General features: G+C 43.2%; 1 protein-coding gene across 16 annotated transcripts in view; it reads right to left on the minus strand.

The window, feature by feature from the left end:
- The window catches only part of VWA3B (von Willebrand factor A domain containing 3B), a 226,077-nt gene that overhangs the window by 126,778 nt on the left and 79,699 nt on the right, over nt 1–19,600 (minus strand). For all 16 annotated transcript variants that reach the window (XR_014841447.1, XR_014841444.1, XR_014841445.1 and 13 more), the window contains 3 exons: nt 13,332–13,510; nt 5,909–6,063; nt 996–1,134 (listed from right to left, as the gene is read on the minus strand). Coding sequence is in view for 11 of the 16 variants with exons in the window: in XM_085018668.1 (XP_084874794.1) it covers nt 996–1,134; nt 5,909–6,063; nt 13,332–13,510 (473 nt within the window). In the remaining 5 variants the exon portion in view is untranslated. The remainder of the gene's footprint in view (nt 1–995; nt 1,135–5,908; nt 6,064–13,331; nt 13,511–19,600) is intronic.

Below are 19,600 nucleotides of genomic sequence, written 5' to 3' on the forward strand. Positions count from 1 at the left end.
CACTGATGAAAGAAATCAAAGATGACACAAATAGATGGAAAGGCATACCATGCTCTTGGAGTGGAAGAGTCAATATTATCAAAATGACTATACTACCCAAGGCAATCTACAGATCAATGCAATCCCTTTCAAATTACCAAGGATATTTTTCACAGAACTCGAACAAAATATTTTAAATTTTGTTTGGAAGCACAAAAGACACAGAATATCCAAAGACATCCTGAAAAAGAAAAATGGAGCTGGAGAAATCAGACTCCCTGACTTCAGACGATACTACAAAGCAACAGTCATCAAAACCATATGGTACTGGTGATCATCTTTTTGGAAGGCTGTCATTTGGCTGAAGATTTGTCCACCTGCCTTACATAAGCCTCTATTTCTCCAGTAGAAGTTCATCAAATTAAACAAAACTGTATTTTGTATTTGTCAAACACTCCATTGTTTTCTGTGATTCACACTCACACCTCCTAACAATACTCTTAATGCCCATCCATTTATAGATGTGGAAACTAGGACTGGGAGCATAAGCAAAGGACTTCAGGTCACAGGACTCAGAGGCAGTACAGGTGGAATAAAGACTGGAAGCTCCTGACCACTGGCCCATGTTCCTCCACACATCAGTTCTGAGGCCAGGGCACACAGCCTCTCTGATACACATGGGAAATTAGAATGAAACTGCTGAGCTGAAGTGTGTCTGGAAAACAGTGGAGGCATGTGCACACCACAGATTTCCAGACAGAGAAAACCTGGAGAAATAGACATAGAAATTCCCTCAGCAAGCCATACATTACAGGAAGGACCCGTGGACAGAAGGTCTTCCCTGAAAAGAACTGATGAGTTTCTCACTGGTAAAAGGGAGCCCTTTTCTGCAGAGGCTTCCCGGTGATTTCAGAGTGCAAACCTGGCCTGTGCATCTCTCATAGGCACTTCAAGGCCGGACAGGCAGAGATACACTCATGATTCCCAGGCCCCCACGTGCATGATCTCAACCACACCTGGATGAGCTGGATGATCTTGTTCTTCACCAGGTCCAGTTTCCCCTTCATGGAGTGAGAGGTGTCGATGAGAATGTAGACACAATCACTACGCACTTTTCCAAAGAGGACTTGGCTCCCATCCTGTAGCCATTTAATCCTAGGCAGGAAATAGTTGAAAGTTAATGATTAGAGCCTATGGCAATGAGACCATCTCCCTAAGAACTTAATGATACATCCACGGAGGAAAATCAATGGCACAGAAAAAATAGGTCCAATATTAAGTTCCAAAGCCAAAAGCCCACTACTTCCAGTTCTCTGATATCTTGAGGCCTTCAGCTATGACTTCACACCATTTATTTTTCTAACCCTGCTGACTACAGCCAAGATAGTAATGTCAGCACATTCCTGAAGCTTCCATGAAGCATATGGATAGAGTCAAGCAACCCCAGATTCCAATAATAACCAAGTGCAAGGTGCTTATGTAAGCAAGATTGCTTCTGTGGTCCAGGCTCAGGATCCCATCAAAGGATGTAAATTAATTCATGGCTGCAGGCAAAGCCTAAGGAAGAGGGTGTAGAGGACAAAAAAAACCAAAACCAAAACAAAAAAAACACCTTGGAACAGAGTTCAGAGTTCAACAAGGCCCAGGAAACTGGACTTTATAGTGTAATATTCTGAGAAGGAGATCACTGCATAGAAGGAGAGAAAAATAGGAAGGGTAGAGAGAAAGAGAAAGGGAGAGGGGATGTCCTCCAGAGGTCTGCCCTGGAAATTTTGGCTTAGTAATGATCAGGGCATGCCTGTGAAGGAACTAATGAAGCCAGAGAATGAATCACTGAAAAGGAATAGATGGACCAAGCCCTCAGAGTTTATACAGAGCTGAGAATGCTTCATCTTCCAACAAACCAGAGTGGAACAGCCTCCACAATGCATGTGGCATCAAGCAGAGTCCTCACTAGGGTATTGTCTTAATCACAGGACCAAAATAGCCCTGGACTAAAGGCTTCCCTGCACCTGTGCTAATGTAACATAAAAGCAAGTCCTAGAGCGATCAAAGTGATGCCAAGTAACTCAACTGCATCACAAGTCACATGTAAAAAATACAACCAAATCCGCACCCAACAATGTAAAATTCAAAATGTCTGGAATCCAGTGGAAAATTACTAGGCACACAGTGAAGCAGGAATAAATGATCTACAACCGGAAGAAACAGATCAACAGAAACGGACCTCAAAATGACACAGATGATAGAATTAGCAGAAAAGAATGTTATGTAGATATTATAAACATAATCCATATGTTCAAGAAGATAAAGTAAGAGCAGAATGGCAAGAGAAATGGAAGATATATTTTTTTTAAAAAGCCCCCGAGGAAACTTCTAGAGATACACAATAACTACATACTGTTAACAGTAAAGTACACACCAGCAGAAGAAAAGATTAGGGAACTTTAAGAAAGACATAGAAATAGTAAAAATTTCAGAGAGAAAAAGGCTAAAAAATATAATAGAAAATAAGCAACCCATGGAACAATATCAAGGAGTCTAACATGTAATTAGAGACTAAGGAGAGGGAAAGTGGGACAGAAAAATATTTGAAGACATAGTGTTTCCAATTTTGAGACAATACAATATATCTACGGACATGAGAAATTCAAAGAAACAAAACAGAAGAAAAAAAAAAACCCAAGGCACATCATAATATAATAAAATTTAGTGGTATAGAAAATAATCTTTTTTTTTTTTTTTTTTTGTCTTTTTAGGGCTGCACTAGCAGCATACAGAGATTCCCAGGCTAGGGGTCTAAAAGGAGTTGCAGCTGCCAGCCTACACCACAGCCACAGTAACATCAGATCCGAGCTGCATCTGCGACATACACCACAGCTCACAGAATGCCAGATCCTTAACTGGCTGATTGGGGCCAGGGATAGAACCCGCATCCTCATATATACTAGTGGGGTTCGTTAACTGCTGAGCCATGACAGGAACTCCTGGAAGAGTTTTTTTTTTATTATTATTATTTACATGAAGTGATAGAACATTATTTGAAGGTAGACTATGATAAATTTGAGATGTATATTATAAATGCTAACACAGTCAAAACAGAGGTAGAGTTAATAAGCCGATAGTGGAGATAAAAAGGAATCATAAAAAATATTCAAACAAAACAAACCAGAAAAAGAATAGAAAGAACAGGTGAGACAAATAGAAAACAAATAGCAAGATCTTAGGTTTAAATCCAACCAAATCAATAATCATATTAAATGATCTTAACATTCCAACAAAAAGGCAGAGATTGTCAGATTGGATTAAAAATAATACCCTTATATATTCTGTCTACAAGAAGCCTATTTAAATATAAGAAATAGGTAAAAGTAAAAGGATTAAAAAAAAAGACAAATCATGCAGAAAACAATCAGAAGAAAGCTGGTATATAATACCTACACTGATATTAGACAAAGCATATTTCATAACAAAGAATATTATCAAAGATAAAAAGGGACATTTCATAATAATAAGGGAATTGATTCATAAAGAGGACATAACAATCCTAAATGTACATGTAACTACTAATCAAGTTTCAAAATGCCTGAAGGAAAAAAAATGATGGAACTGAAGGGGGAACTGGACAAATCCACAACTACAGTGGTGAATTCAACACTCTTCTCTCAATGATTTATAGAACAATTAAACAGAAAGTCAGTAATAATATGGAAGACTCATATAATACCATCAACTGACTTGAGCTGAGATATTTACAGTACACTGCTCTCAACAAAGTGGTTTTTCTCCTTCATATTCTGGGCCAAAAAAAAAATCTGAATAAATTTTGTTTTGTTTTTTTTTTTGTTTCTTTTTGGGGCTTTTTGCTTTTTTAGGCTGTACCTGTAGTATACGGAGGTTCCCAGGCTAAAATCGAATCGGAGCTGTAGCTGCTGGCTTATGCCACAGCCACAACAATGCTGGGTCCAAACTGCATCTTTGACCTACACCACAGCTCAAGGCAATGCCAGATCCTTAACCTACCAAGCAAGGCAATGGATTGAACCTGCATCCTCATGGATGCTAGTCAGATTCATTTCTGCTGAGCCATGATGGGAACTCTCTCAAAAAATTTATAAGAATAAAAATTATACAGTATTTCTCTGCTCACAGTGAAATTAAGAGCTGTCAGGAAAATCCACAGATACAAAATTTACATATAAGAACACAACACATATCTAAATAACCCCTTGGACAAAGAAGAAATCAAAGAGGAATAAGAAAATATTCTGAGGTGAATGAAATAATACACAATGTATCAAAACTTGTGAGAGACAGCTAGAGTAGTACTCAGAGGAAAATTTTTTATAAAATTAAATGCTTATATTAGACAGAAAGGTCAAAATCAGAGATCTGGCATCTACCTTAAAAATCTCAAACCCAAAATAAAGAGAAAGAAGAAAATAATAAAGCTAAGAGTAGAAATCAATGGCACAGAAAGGAAATTATCCTATACAGAAAAAACCCAATGAAACCAAAAGCCAGTTCCTTAAGAAGATTGATAGGGTGGATAACCTCTAGTCAGACTTATTAAAGACAGAGATGAGTCATACTTGATAGAAAATAAAGACGACACAGATGAACAATATCACCCCTATGTGCATTTAAAGAAATTAAATGCAGAGTTTAAGGAAAAAAAAAAAAAAAAAACTTCCCATCAAGAAAAGCTCCAGGCCTGGATGGCTTCAAAGTTGAATTCTCTGAACATGTAAGGGGGAAATGTTACAAATTTTCCATGAAGTCTTCTAGAAAGTACAAGAGGAGAGAAAACTTCCCAACAACCCGTTATAGCTATTTGGAGGAGAGGGACAAACAGACCCAGGAGCCCTCAAGTGGAATATCTTCCAAGCAGCATCTCTTTCCCCAGATATGAACCCAAATTACTCTTCCCATGGAGTCAACCCCAAAACCATCAGGACGGAAGACTACAGACACTAGGATTACTTCTTCTGAGTAACCCATCACCAGCTGGGTTTTGAGAAACTGGGACTCTGTGGAGTACATATGGGACAGACAGGTGTCTGCAGCTTTTGGCTTTATAACAGAAAACATGAAAGAAGGGAAGAAGCTCTGGTTGCACATGACTACTGTAGGCTGGGTGGTAGCCTAAACATCAGATTTAGTATCTCATCTAATCCACAGAACATACTTGTAAATGGCATTATTATTTCTACTTTATAAATGAGAAAGCTGATGCACAAAAATGCAGGGTCATAGCAAATAAGAAGAGTGGGATTAGAATCCAGCTCTATCTGACCTTAGAACCCTTACACCTAAATGGATGTGGTTTTCATAGTCTAGAGCTGTTGCCTGGCCTTGGAGTGGGGGTGTGGGTGAAAGCCTTAAGGTAGGTCATCCCATGGGGCTGATGTTGAGATCAAAGCACTAGACTTTTACAAGCATTACCAGATTTTAAGAACCAACAGTGTTGAGAGGAATCACATGAAGTTACTTTTAGCTGATTTCTAAAATATATCTATTATTCCATTGTACTCAAATTTTTCATAGCATTGTAAGAGCTGCCTGGAAATGTAGTATTCAAGAGTCCAGAGGACAGGTGTAATACAGTCTGCTATACACATGAGGCCCATAAAAACATGCAAGACATAAGCAGAAGTGTTCTTTTGCCTCCAACAGTGATGTACCATCAACACGATAACTACATCTTTGCTGTTTTACAAAGTCTGCGATGGCATCAAAGTGGCCCGGAATATGCATCCAAACATTCCCTTTTATTATTAACAATTAGGCCACCAGCAAACCATCAGATGGCAATCCTGATGTAACAATGCCTAAAGGCCATTTCTCTTGGTGAGCTGTATCAAGATGTCAAGCAGATTTGAATTTTGAGAGAGACGGGACACTTGTACCCTCATGCAAATACACCAACCTCCTTTGGATCTGAGCCAGGACTGCATGAACTCTCTCACTGTACCACGTGTACTTCTCCTTGGTAATGCAGACATGGACCAAGCTCCCATCCTTCCAGGGAGCATGGACAAATCTGCTGCAGTATTTCGCATGGACTGTCTTCTTGTTGGTCTCCTAAGGAAAAGACAAAGGACAGAAGCCACTCAGAAACCATTCAAAGAAGAAAAGCCCCCAGATGGCACCTCCACTTTTGCCTAATTTATTCAGCCCCCGGTCTCACTCCCACCATAAAACCATGCAACAGTTGGTTTAACCAAACATATACCAGGGCCTGCTCCAAGTGGAGCCCTGTGCTTGATGTCATGAATGATGGTCAAAAAGACAGGTGCAGTTCACTTGTGCCCCAGAGAAGCTAATGTTTCCAGCAGAGAGACAACTATTTGCATACACAGACACAGACACAGACACACATGAACAAACACAAAGAAAGTAGCAATGCAGAGCACTAGACACCCAGTGCCTGGGCCTGGGTTGAGACAGTAATGACTAGGCAAGTTCTGGCAAAGAAGAAAGAGTTCCTAGTGGACTAGAGAGTCTGAGAGATCTACATGAGGTGGAACTTGAGACATCTGCAACAGCCTTCCATCGTTACTCCCAGCTCCAAATGAAGAAAAGCAGCAGAGAACCCCATTCCACATATAGCACCCTCTCCTGGACATAGAGAACTAGCCCAAGGACAAAGTCTTTCCACAAAGAGCTTTGCAAAGGTCTGTCTTTATCACTCATCCAACCAGTTTATAAATGCATCAAGCACACCACTCTTCCAGCACCAGGAACGCAATCCAAAATTCCCACCTTCATAGAGCTCACAGGACAGGAAAGGAGCCAGATGATAAACCAATAATTACCTAGCAGGTCAGATGATGACAAGTGCTATGGGGACAAATAAGGCAAGGAAGGAGAACAGAGAATGCCAAGGGAGAGGGGGCAAGTTAAAACCTAGAAGGGAAAGCCTCAAAGAGAAGGTGAAATACATGCAGAGCTGAAGGAAGAAGGAGTGCAGCCATTCAGGGGAGTGGGAGGAGTCTAAGGACACAGCCAGTGCAAAAGCCCTGAGGTAAGCATTTGCCCGTGATGTCTGCAGACTTTTGGAAAGGCAGTGTAGCCGAATCTCAGTGAGGGAGGGAAAGAGCAAGATACAGCTAGAGAAAGAGGAGAAGGACAGGGAAGCAGATACTCTAAAGCCTGCTCACTGATGGAAATGACTCTGGCTTGTCCTCTGAGTGAGCAAAGGAACCATCCAAGGGCCTTAACATAAGAAGTGACACCATGTGTTTAAATTAGCTACACTTGGCATTTAACAGTATATTAGTTTTAGGTGTTCAATGTAATGATTTGATATATGGAGATACAGAGAAATGATCACCCCAATAAGTTTGGCTGACATCCATCACCACACAGGTGCAATTTTTGTCCTGTGATGAGAATTTTTAAGAGGTATTCTCTTAGAGAAATAACATCATTTACAGTTTTAAGTCTTATAATTCAGAAGTTTCTAAAACTTCATCATTTTAAAGGATAGCTGTGGATGCTCCATTGAGAACAGTCTGGAGATAGTCAACAGCAGAGTCAGGAGGTCAGTTAGGTCGCTTGGACCAGGGGTAGGAGCAGAAATGGTGAGAAGTGGCCCATTTTGAATTACAGATATATTATGAAGATAGAACTGACAGGATTTAATGATAAGTCAGATGTGAGTATGAGATAAAAGAGAGGAGTCAGGAATGACTCAGGTTTTCAGGCCAGAGTACTAAAAAAGTACAGCAGCAATGAATTGATAGGAGGAAGATCACAGGAGAGTAGCCTTGAAGGAAAGATGAGGATTTAGTGCCTGGTGTGTCAGGTTCAACATGCCTAATAGACACATCCCAGTAACATGGCAGGGAGTCAGTCAGGTGAAGGTCCATGAAGGATTTGGGGCTGGAGACTTTTTTTTGTCTTTTGTCTTTTTAGGGCCACAGTTGTGGCACATGAAGGTTCCTAGGCTAGGGATCTAATCGGAGCTACAGCTGCAGCTGCCAGCCTATACCAGAGCCACAGCAACATGGGATCCGATCCATGTCTGTGACCTACACCACAGCTCACAGCAATGCTGGATCCTTAACCCACTGAGTGGGGCCAGGGATTGAACCCACAACCTCATGGTTCCTAGTCAGGTTTGTTAACCACTGAGCCACAACAGGAACTCCAGGGGCTGGAGACTTAAACCTGGAAGTCAACAGGATGCACATGACTTATTAAAAGCCCTGGGGCTGGACGAGATCACCCAGAGCATGAGAACAAAGACAGAAGAGGTCCAAGGACTGTGCCAGGAGGCCCTTCAGCAGGCAGAGGTCAGCAACTGGAAAAAAGGTAACAAAGACCGAGGAAGATTGGCCCGTGAAGTAGGAGGGAAAACAGAACAGTGTATTCTCTGCAAGCAAAAGAATTTCATGGGTGTAACCGACCAGAGCAAATGATAATAGGTCAAATGAGAAAGCGCCTGAGAGGGAGTTCCCGCCGTGGCTCAGCGGTTAACAAATCCGATTAGGAACCATGAGGTTGCGGGTTCGATCCCTGGCCTTGCTCAGTGGGTTAAGGATCTGGCATTGCCGTGAGCTGTGGTGTAGGTTGCAGACGCAGCTTGGATCCCACGTTGCTGTGGCTCTGGTGTAGGCTGGCGGCTACGGCTCTGATTCAACCCCCTAGCCTGGGAACCTCCATGTGCCGAGGGAGCGGCCCAAGAAATGGCAAAAAAAGACACACACACACACACACACACACAGAAAAAGTGCCTGAGAACTGACCTCTGATTTAGCAGTTCAGGGGTCCCTGGAAAGAGTGGATTTTCATGGAGAGGGACCTTTGCCTGACTCTGATTCAAGACAGCACGGGAGAACTATGGAATTGGAGAAACAGAATGTATGAAACTATTGAGGCACTGTGTTCCAAAGAGGAGCAAAAGAATGAGGCAAATGGGCCAGAGCCAGAGAGAAAGATGGGGGCCGAAAAACTATTTTTAAGATAGGAGACATAACGCCGTGTTTTTATGCTGATGGGAATGATCTAGAAAAGAAGGCAATATTGATAACACAGACTAGAAAGGGGGGATGGATGAACTCAAGGTTAGAGACCAGTGCACACGTGGCAGGGCTGACCTTGGACAGAGGTGAGGACCACTCAGCCATCCTAGAAGAAACAAGGGTAGGGCATACAGGCACAGATGCTGGGGTCTTTGTAACATGGAGGCAAATGTTCGTGGATGTTAACTTCCATATTCAATGAATTGTGAAGTGTGTGTGGAGGAGGTGCTGGAAGTCTGCAGAGAAAGAAGGCAGACATCCTGGAGGGCAAGAGTGAGCAGACTGAAAAGCAGCGTAGGATTCCAGGCAGCACAAAAGAACCTCCCGAAATTAAACGTCATGAATTTATTTATTTTTTAAATTTATTTATTTATTTATTTATTTTTGTCTTTTTGCTATTTCTTAAGCCGCTCCCGCGGCATATGGAGATTCCCAGGCTAGGGGTCTAATCAGAGCCGTAGCCACCGGCCTATGCCAGAGCCACAGCAACGCAGAATCCGAGCCGCGTCTGCAACCTACACCACAGCTCATGGCAACGCCGGATCATTAACCCACTGAGCAAGGGCAGGGACCGAACCCACAACCTCATGGTTCCTAGTCGGATTCGTTAACCACTGCGCCACGACGGGAACTCCAAAATGTCATGAATTTAAAATGAAACCACGTGGCTGTGTGTTTCTCCCCTTTCCATCATTAGAGTCAACTGCGTGGATACATGACAGAAGGTTGGATCGAACCAACGCTGGGGTTCCTCCAGATGAGTGCAATAACGCGAGGGCAAGGGAAACAGTTGAGGGTATGAGAGGGACAAAAAGGACAGAGAGAAAGTAGTAGAAACAATAACCTGTTTCAGTGGGACTGAGAGGTTGGAATTAGGGTAGTAGAGGAAATGACCTTTAACAAGTGGCCAGCGAGTGGAGCCTTTGGACTTGATTATGTGGGTTATGATTACACAGTGACTCATATGACAGACAAGTGCAGGAGAAAGTCATTGAACAGGGTTCAGAGAAACAAAAGGTCAGGGCACGGGAAAGGTCTTCCACACAGAGCTGACATCACTAAGGATGAAAACAGTTACAGCCAGTGACAGCAAGCCAGAAGCTATAATCCACAGGGACTGATGGTGGCCTGGGGCTCAGTAAAGGTCACCCGCAGAAGGTACAGTGGGTGGTGCATTCTGACGATGGGGAAGAGGGAGGGAGAATGATCAAGAAACAGCAAAGAGGAGCAAGGAGGTGGCCACCACCTCTGAGCGCACAGGCCCACGGAGATGAGAAAGAAATCAGGGTCCTTGAATGAGGCAGCAGACAAGCAGGTGAAGGGAACGTTTCAGAGCACATAGGGCTGAGAGGGCCCGTGATGACTTCTACGTTCAGAGGGCACGGTGGAGGGAATTTACACGGTGGAGGGAATTTACAATTTACGGTGGAGGAATAGAGGGGGCTCAGAGAAGGGATGCCAGAACCACTCAGGGAAGAAGAGTCAGGGGTCCAGGGGTGACTGACGTAAGCGGGGTGGAAGGGCATGATGGGATCAGTCCTAGTGTTCCCAAGGCTGGAGTAAGGGGAGAACCACGTCCCTACCACAGTGCAAAGATGAAAGGGGAAACATCCTCTCTCCTACTCTCATCACGTTCTTCCTACTCCAAATGCCATCACATGCCATTTTCCCAACTGTGCCTGGTGCATTTCCAGATGGACACACACCAGACCGTAAGTTACACAAATTCAGGTGTCCAGCAGCGGAGTGTCCAAATGGGAAAAGCACATCCTTGAGAGCCCAGCAGATCTGAATCCAATCCCTGCCTCCCCCACTTGCCACAAGATCTCAGGTGAGTCATCTAACCTCTCAGAGGCCCTGGGACTTCTTTTTCTTACATGCGATATGAGAGCACAAGATAAACCTTGTATGTAAATCATATAGGCAGTCCATAAATGCTCCTTTCTGGCACACAATGTTTGTAACAAAGAAGACAAGGAAGGTAACATCTAGTGGGCATCTTCTAAGTGCCAGGCATGGTGCTCAGACATACAATTTTCAAATTTAGACCTGACACCACCCATTTTACAGATGTGCAGGGCAAGACTCAAACAGGTTCAATGATTTGCTCAACAGCTCCTATTTAGTGACTGGTCAAAGTAGCGTTTACACCCAGATCTTCTCATTCAAATCCAGTGCACTTTCCAACATATGGAAGGCTCAGTAAATATTTGTTAGAGGATAAATGAACATCAGGGCTGGCTTTGACTCAAGCAGCATAAGCAGCCATGAATGCAGTGTGACTTCAGGAGTGTCCCAAAATATCAGGTTACTAGACTTTGCCTGAAATTCCCTAAGAGAAATGTATTTTTGTCTCTCCCCTCACCCATGCACCCATCTTAGAAATGCCACATAGCAAGGCCTTTTCAGTCATTTATTTCTCAATGTCAATGAATTTCCTGGATCCATATCTACAAATCTGTTTTTAGAGTTAAAAGATTAGGGGGTCTTTTTCAGTGGGAGTCTGGGGAAACCTTAAATAATCAACCTATTTCACAGCCTTGGTTTGTCTCTACTATATACACAGGTATAAATCCAGTTTCAGATGCATAGCCCCAGATACAAAAAATAAAATTGTCCCTTTTTCATCATTATTGGTGAAAGAAGATAGCTATATGGCACACTTCTCAACTTTTACGATATTATTGTTAGTGTCAGAAATTTGAGGTTAAAAATCCCCATTTATAATACCAAATTCTTCAAACTATCCCCATAAAATGTCATTTAAGATTGTCAAGAAAGAAAAGGAAAAAATCAGTATTCAGAGAAGACCACACTGTCGGGAGCATGCAGTAAGCTATGTTCAAATGGAAAAGAATTAATATTTTTAAATATCCAGGGCCTGATGTATTTTAAAAATGCAAATTTAATTATGTACAATTTCCTGAACTAATAACATTACTGAATAATATCTACAAAATCAGAAAACAGAGCTGGGGGAGGAAACCCGCAAATGAGATTTCTCTGCAATGCAGCAATTACTCTGGATCCCAGTATGTAAGCCAGGAAACAAGCCTTGCGTCAATTCTGCATTTTTTTCTAATTGGATTGTGATATTTTCCTCCTTGCAGTTCACTGTAAACACACAGGAGTAAAAGGGCAAAAACACAAACAACATCACGTGGCTAACGTGGCCCCAAAGAATACAGCCCTTCCTCTGGAAGCCAGCGGCCATCAACCTATGGGAGTGTCAAAGAGACTGGGGTTTCACCTCTGCAGGACTGAGACACACTGAAGTGATGATGTTGACGTTTGGTCACAGCCATAGAGAATACGTAAAGGGACGCTGCATTTGGGGAGGACCTTGATTTTCTGACAGTAATCTGCTGAGCTGCCATGACCGGCATGTCTGCTCTGTGGCTTGCATTTCAGCTATCACTCCAGTATGTACCTGGGCCTTTGCTTCCTACTAAGAGATTTCTTTCAGTTTTACAAATTTAGAATAGTCATTTTATCCTGATTTTCTCTTTCATATGGAGATACCTTTTAGTCTTTTCATAATTCTAAACTTTGGACAGACTTCTGGATCCTGTTCCACAGGCCAGTGTTTCTCAAAGTGTGGCCCCTGGACCAGAAGCTTTGGGATCACCTGGGGGTTGTTATAAATGCAGATTCTTGGGCCTAGCCTCAAACCCAGTGACTCATGCACATCAAAGGTTAGGAGCCACGACGACAGATCATTATCCTTCTACTGCGAGCCAGGGTCAAGCACTTTCAGAAGCTATATTCCTTTCAGGCCCATGGTCACAACACTTTCAAACAAGTTTATAATACAGACCGTTCCTGTGCTCAAACCCCTTAGAGAATCTGATTTCACATTTCTGGGAATCCACTAAAGGCTGGCTGGTAGTCACTAGAATAACACAGCTTTAAGATAGTGACAACCCAAGAGGACCATATAAATGACTGCTTTGGGGGCATAATCACCAACAGTTTCTCTCTTCCAGGCAATACAGGGGAACAAAGGGCTTTTCTTTTGAAACAATGTTGAACAATTCTGAGACTCATAATGCCTGCATCTCTAAAGGCACAGCTCCTGGCTTAGGTATAATTATTGTTCAATTCACTTATATCTAGAAACCATCTCATACTTGATCTCCACTTCTACAAGTATCATTTACAGAAATGTATGCAGGAAACAGAGGGGCATCCTTCTTCATAGGCAGCATCCGCACTGCCTTTTGACCTTGGACTTTCTCTGTTCCAACCTTGGTCCTTGATGCCCCTCACCCCCAGGGCACCCAGGGAAGGTCACAGCCCCACCCAGGAGTTCACTTCACTTACCGCACTGGTCTGCACAGACTCGTTCTCTGGTTTGGCTTTTATATCAACAATTCCATCAGCATGGCGGAAGGAACAGTCCGCAATGACGTCATAAAATGACAGCTTCTGGGCTTTCAAACCATATTTCTGCAGCCACGTCTCAGAGTCCCAGGCATCCTCTGGATTTGACCCATTTGCTCCTAGTGGTAATTTTGCAGTCACAGTTCATCAGCCATTCATATGACACAAGACTTTTATATATCATCCTCAACTTAATATTTTTCCCAAGCTGAAACATGTTCTTTTGTTAGATCACATTTGTTTCGGGGAGTCTGCTTTCCAAAGTAGGACTGGCAGAGAATTAGTTCACAAGACTGGAAGGCAAGAATATGTTACTTTTCTTTCCTTCTTTCTTTCTTTCTTTCTTTTTTTTTTTTTTTTTAGGGATGCACCTGTGGCATATGGAAGTTCCCAGGCATTGCAGCTATGGCTGCTGGCCACAGCCACAGCCACAGCAATGCTTGATCCTTTACACACCGAACAAGGCCAAAGATCAAACACATGTCCTCATGGATACTAGTTGGGTTCATTAACGCTAAGCCACAGTAGGAACTCCTGGTAACTGCTGCTTTTCATTTCACTCCCACCACTACCTAAGTTGACTGGACCCTTGCATAAGGGGAGATGGCTGATGGACAAGGCAGTGTTTTAGGAGGCTCCAAGTTCAATTCCTGGCTCTGCTACTGAATAGCTTGTGAAAGTTGCTCAAACTTGGGTGAGTCACCCCACTTAACCTCTCTGAGCTTTGGCAGAATTCTTCACCTGCAGATAGCATCTGTGTGGCCTTCTTAAGTGTGCTGAACTGATTCAATACATAAAGTCACATGAAAGTGCATTGTACCGAGGGAGGGGGAGGAGAAGCAGGGGCTCAGAACCTGCATTGAGGCAGAAGTCAGGCAACAGGAGAAAGCTGGCAGGCTGCCTCCCGGGGGCACCCCTCTTAAGCTGGTAAACTGATCCTGATTCACAGCCTGGCTCTCAATCCCGCAGGCTCAGGAAATTCATGTCAGGTCAGGCACCTGGAGATGCATCTATGACTCACCCGAGGTTCACAGGATCAAGTAGAGCAAGAAAGCTAATTGCCCAAATATCCCTAGCCTTAGGCCCATTCCCTTGGTGTTTTCCAAAGGCTATCTATTTAAGTGGAAGGAGGTATTGTGTCACCTGAGCAGAATACCCTAGAGCCAGCTTATCTTACAAACATCAAAGTATTCACCTAGGTGGTTCAAAACCCCTATGGCCACCTACGGGAGAGGGTGGTAAGGGGGTGGGCACAGAGGAAGCATGGGTTTCTCAAGCTGGCCCATAAGAGCAGGCTGTGCACCTTTCCACCTGACTCCACACTCAGTGGTAGCATGTGGCAAGGTGAACTTGACCACGCCAGGAGCATTTACAAAATTGGAAAATCAGAGGATGCTATAAATGAGAGCTTTCTTATTCCAGAGAAAGGGTGATGATGTTTGTCTGCACACCTCTGGAGGGAAGGCGAAAGAGCCTGAGCTTTTAGCCCGGGTGGGACCAGCAGAGCCTTGGGAGGACAGGGAGGAGGTGCCGGGCAGAGAGGTGGTTTTTAAAACAGGTACCACCACACAGTAGGCCCACTGGCCCTACAGTTTCTTTTCACTTGATCAGTGGTTCTCAACCCCGCATACGGAATCCTCTGAAGCCTGGCCCCGTGCTTTCAATTCTGTTTTAACTGATCTGGACACTGAGATTTTCCAAAGTTCATTATACTGGGCAGTCTAGTACTAGGATAAGATGAAAAGAGCTTTCTCAATTACAATGTGGTTATCCCACCTTTTATGCTTCTATCAGACATACTCAAGTCAAATTATACTTTTAATTGAAATGTAGCACTCTCACTATTGGGGAAACAAAAATATTACCTATGGTTACCCATTACTATATCTAAAGGGATATACCATTAGAATAATATGTGAAGAAATAGAACACTCGAGAGCCAATTATTTCTCAATAATATGTAAAGGATCCATCCATTAATGTTACCTATGAGCCATGTCCATCAATTTTAATAGAAGAAATTTTAAATAACGCACTCTGGATCCTCCTGGAGCTGGAACTTCTCAAAGAAGCTTGATTGTGGCTTTTGAATTTTAAACCAGTCTGGCATCAAAAGCCCCTTTGGGCACCATCCCCAAAGCCAGCAGTTGGTTTCTATGTGATTCATAAAGTGTCTTGTCACCCTGAGCAGGGGGCTGAAATTAAAGGCTTCCCTTAGCTTCCCCTGCATGTTCTCTTACATCCCAGGGAAAGAGCAAAAGGAAACTGGAGCCATTTTTGTCAGTGGGGTCACCTTCTTTGAAGCAACACTTTGGGTGACTATTTTTCCCCAATTATTGTTGATTACATTCTAAGTCTTTGTCTCTTCTTTACTCCTATTTTTTTCTTTCTTTTCTTTTTTTTTTTTTTTTTTTTTTTTTTGACTACATACACAACATGTGGAAGTTTCTTGGCCAGGAATTGAACCCAAGCCATAGCAGTGATTTAAGCCACAGCAGTGACAATGCCAGATCCTTAACCCACTGAACCACTCCTCTTTATTCTTACTTTATTTTCCTCCTTTCTTTATGATCAATAGTTATAGTAGGAACTAAACTTTGCATTCAGTTGTTGCTATAGCAACACACACTATCACATGCTCTTGGGTCACTTTCTTTTAAAAAGACAGGAGCCCTTGATCAGTTATGAACTCAAGCTGATCACAAAAGAACTTCCTAAAAACAGAGCAAACCAATTCTAAGAAGGGATTTTAAAGAGCCAGAAACTAATTTTTGACTCCTAGCTCTACCCAGGATGAGGCAAAGCAGTCACCCTGAGGGCAGGATGCAGGCTCCCCATCGCCCTCTGAAAAGGAGTTGCGGGGAAGACCCCAAAACAACTTGAACTTCATAAAGGAAAAAAAGGGCAGCCGAGTGGACAAAAACAAAGAGCCTATGTGAAAAGAATCTAAAAAATAATGGACATATGTATATGTACAATTGAATCCGTTTGCTACATGCCTGAAACTAATATAGCATTAGAAATCAACTAGACCGATAAAATTGAAAACAAACAGAAAAAAAGCCAAAGAGCCAAAGAGTGCCCCAAAGCTGAAGAAAGGAGAGACAGGGGAAATCTTTGCATGTGCAGTGCTAGTTATACCACCAGCACCTGAGCCTCGTTTTCCCTGGGAGGGGGTGGGGGGAAGGGAGGGAGTCATCTGTTCATTAGTGTCACCAATTATGGGGTCCTTCCCATTCCCAGCAGTCATCTTAATTAGAAGTGTTACATGAGTTCTCACCCACGGAGCCCGGGATAATACCTTCATTTATCACAGAGATGTGAGTTCACAGTGCACCCTGATTATAATACTGCTTTCCTCCTTTAGGTGACAGACTGCTACAGATTTTCTCTCATTTATGGGCAGGAGAATCACATGGCAGATCCATCCATGTCACGGGATTAACCTGCCTGGTCCCCAGTCCTAACTATCAACTTTTTTTTTTTTTAGGGCTGCACCTGTGGCATATGGAGGTTCCCAGACTAGGGGTTGAATCCAAGCTGTAGCTGCCAGCCTATGCCACAGCCACAGCAATGCTGGATCTGAGCCACATCTGCAACTTACACCACAGCTCACGGCAATGCCGGATCCTTAACCCATTGAGTGAGACCAGGGATTGAACCCGCATCCTCATGGATACTAGTCAGGTTCTTAACTTACTGATCCACAATGGAAACTCCCCTACTTATCAATCTTAGAATATGTTTTAATGAGTAAGGCCTTCCGGCCAAAGCTTTTGAAACATCACTGGTGTAGCCGGGGCAGCCGAGTGGGCAAAAAACAAAGAGCCTATATGTGAAAAGAATCTAAAAAATAATGGATATATTAGACAAACTGGACATAGTCTCTCAGTGCCCACTCCTCCCCCAGAGGACCACAACCAGGATTTCCCACCATAACTGCCCTCCCCATGGTGATGGTTCATCCTGTGTGTCAACTTGGCCAGACTACAATATCCAGATATTTGTCAAACATTATTCTAGATGTTTCTGTGAAGGTGTTTCTTTTTCTTTTCTTTCTTTTTAGGGCCACACCTGCTGCATATGGAAGTTCCCAGGCTAGGAGTTAAATTGGAATTGGAGCTATAGCTACTGGCCTAAGCCACAGTGACAGCAACACCAGATCCAAGCTGCATCTGCAATCTACACCACAGCTCACAGCAATGCCAGATCTCTGACCCACTGAGCGAGATCAGGGATTGAACCTGAATCCTCATGGATACTACTTGGATACATCTCCTCTGAGCCACGATGGGAACTCCCTGTGATGATGTTTCTGAAGTGAAATTAACACTTAAATCAGTAGATTTTCAGCAAGCTTATATCCTCCAAATAGTGACTGGGTATCTTCTATTTGGTTGGAGGCTCATTAGAAAAAAGACCGACATCACTTAGAAAGAGGGAATTCTGCTTTTGGACCAAACTGCAATACCAGGTCTTCTCTGGGGCCCCAGCCTGCTGGCCTGCCCTGCAGATTTTGGACATGCTAGCCGCCACAGTCATGTGAGCCAATTTCTTAAATTCCTCTCTACATGTACACACACACACACACACACACACACACACACATATACACATACACTTCCTACTGGTTCTGTGTCTCTGAAGAACCATGACTAATAGGCCCATTGCCTCCACTGAAAGCTATTTGTTTGGCATCTCATTTCTGCCTTGCTGGATCCATGTGCTTTCAAGGAAACCATCAGGTAATGAATACACAGCTCTTGATCTGGAACCTCTCTCAGACAGCATCCAGTTCAATGTTCCCACACTACGTTCCACAATATACTTCTACTGTAACAGTGACTAATACTCAGAGAAAGTGTTCCTTTCCCAAAAGTTTGGGGAGCTTGAAAATAAAGTTTCAACAGGTTCTTTACTGAAGGCCTTTTCTTAGGAATCGGCAGTGGGGCTCACCAAGAGCAGAGGCATAAACAGTATTTCCTGAGGTCATTTAGCCCAGACCCTTTCCACATAGAACATTTTGCAAGGCTTTTGTTTAACAGATCACAGGCTTGGTACACACTGTGCAACGAACCTGTTATCACAGGTGTCATAAGACACTAAACCAACTCTTAGCTACCATGTGGGAAGTGGCACAGGAAAAGAGCACTGTGAATTAATTGAAAAGGGAAGAGTTCAGAAGAAACTGGAAGTGGAAGGAAGGAAAGAAGGAAGGAAGGAAGGGAGGGAGGGAGAAGTGAGGAGGGAGGGACAGGTGAGGGAACGTGGCAACTGTCAGGAAAAAGATCTGAGCCCCCTTCTGGAGAGATGGGTGAGGTTTCATACATGTGAGCCAGCACAGCAGGCCCCAGCTGGTAGGACTAAGGGTTCTCTGAAGGTGAGAGGATGAGGTCCACCTGGAGGCAGATGTTGACAGCCTCGGAGAAACAGCCTGTCTCCAGGCAGTTACACACTTGTTTGCTGCACTTGCTGACTGATATTTTCTGTTTGTCTACATTTGTGAAAGCACTCAGGGTGGAGCAGGTTTGCCTGGCACTGGGGCAGGGGGGCAAGACAGGTGGAGGAGGATGGAGAGACAGAATTACCACCAATATTCCGTACAACTGACCCACTAGGCAGATTGGGGTAAACATTCCCTGGACCATCCCGGGGGTTGAACACATGAGAGCAGAGGGACATGGAGATGCAGTGACATGCCTGAAGTCACATCTCCCATATGTGACCAAGTCCAAATGGGCAGCTATGGAGTCTGCCCTGAGTGGATAGTCAAATAAGCTCAGGACTGATGATTAGCATATGCAACTGTTACTCATGGGAGAATGGAAAAGAATCCTAACGAATTCTAGGCCTTTTCTCCCCTGGAACATCATGAATTGATTTTTTACTTCCTCCTTGTAATGCTTGCAAAAATCAAAGTATACTCTCTATTGAAAAGAAAAAAGTTGGTTTACCCAACTTGTTTACAAACCAGCAGAAAAATAATTCCAACCCTGAGTTCTCTCACTCCTATAATCCTCAGGGAGTGTAAGCAGGAAAAAAAGGAAGTTAAATGAACGAAGAGACAAAAACAAAGTAGATGTAAAAATAAAGACCATAAAGCATGGATAATGGACAGGAGGTGGGAGAGAAGTTAATGCCTCTCAAAGGCATCATTCTGGAGTTCCCATTGTGGATCAGTGGGTTAAGAACCCAACATAATGTCTATG

This window comes from Sus scrofa, chromosome 3 (assembly GCF_054392235.1).
Source record: "Sus scrofa isolate SSC_HxYL_T2T_F1_AM1 chromosome 3, Sscrofa_HxYL_maternal_Yorkshire_Landrace_v2.0, whole genome shotgun sequence".
Lineage (NCBI taxonomy): Eukaryota > Metazoa > Chordata > Mammalia > Artiodactyla > Suidae > Sus > Sus scrofa.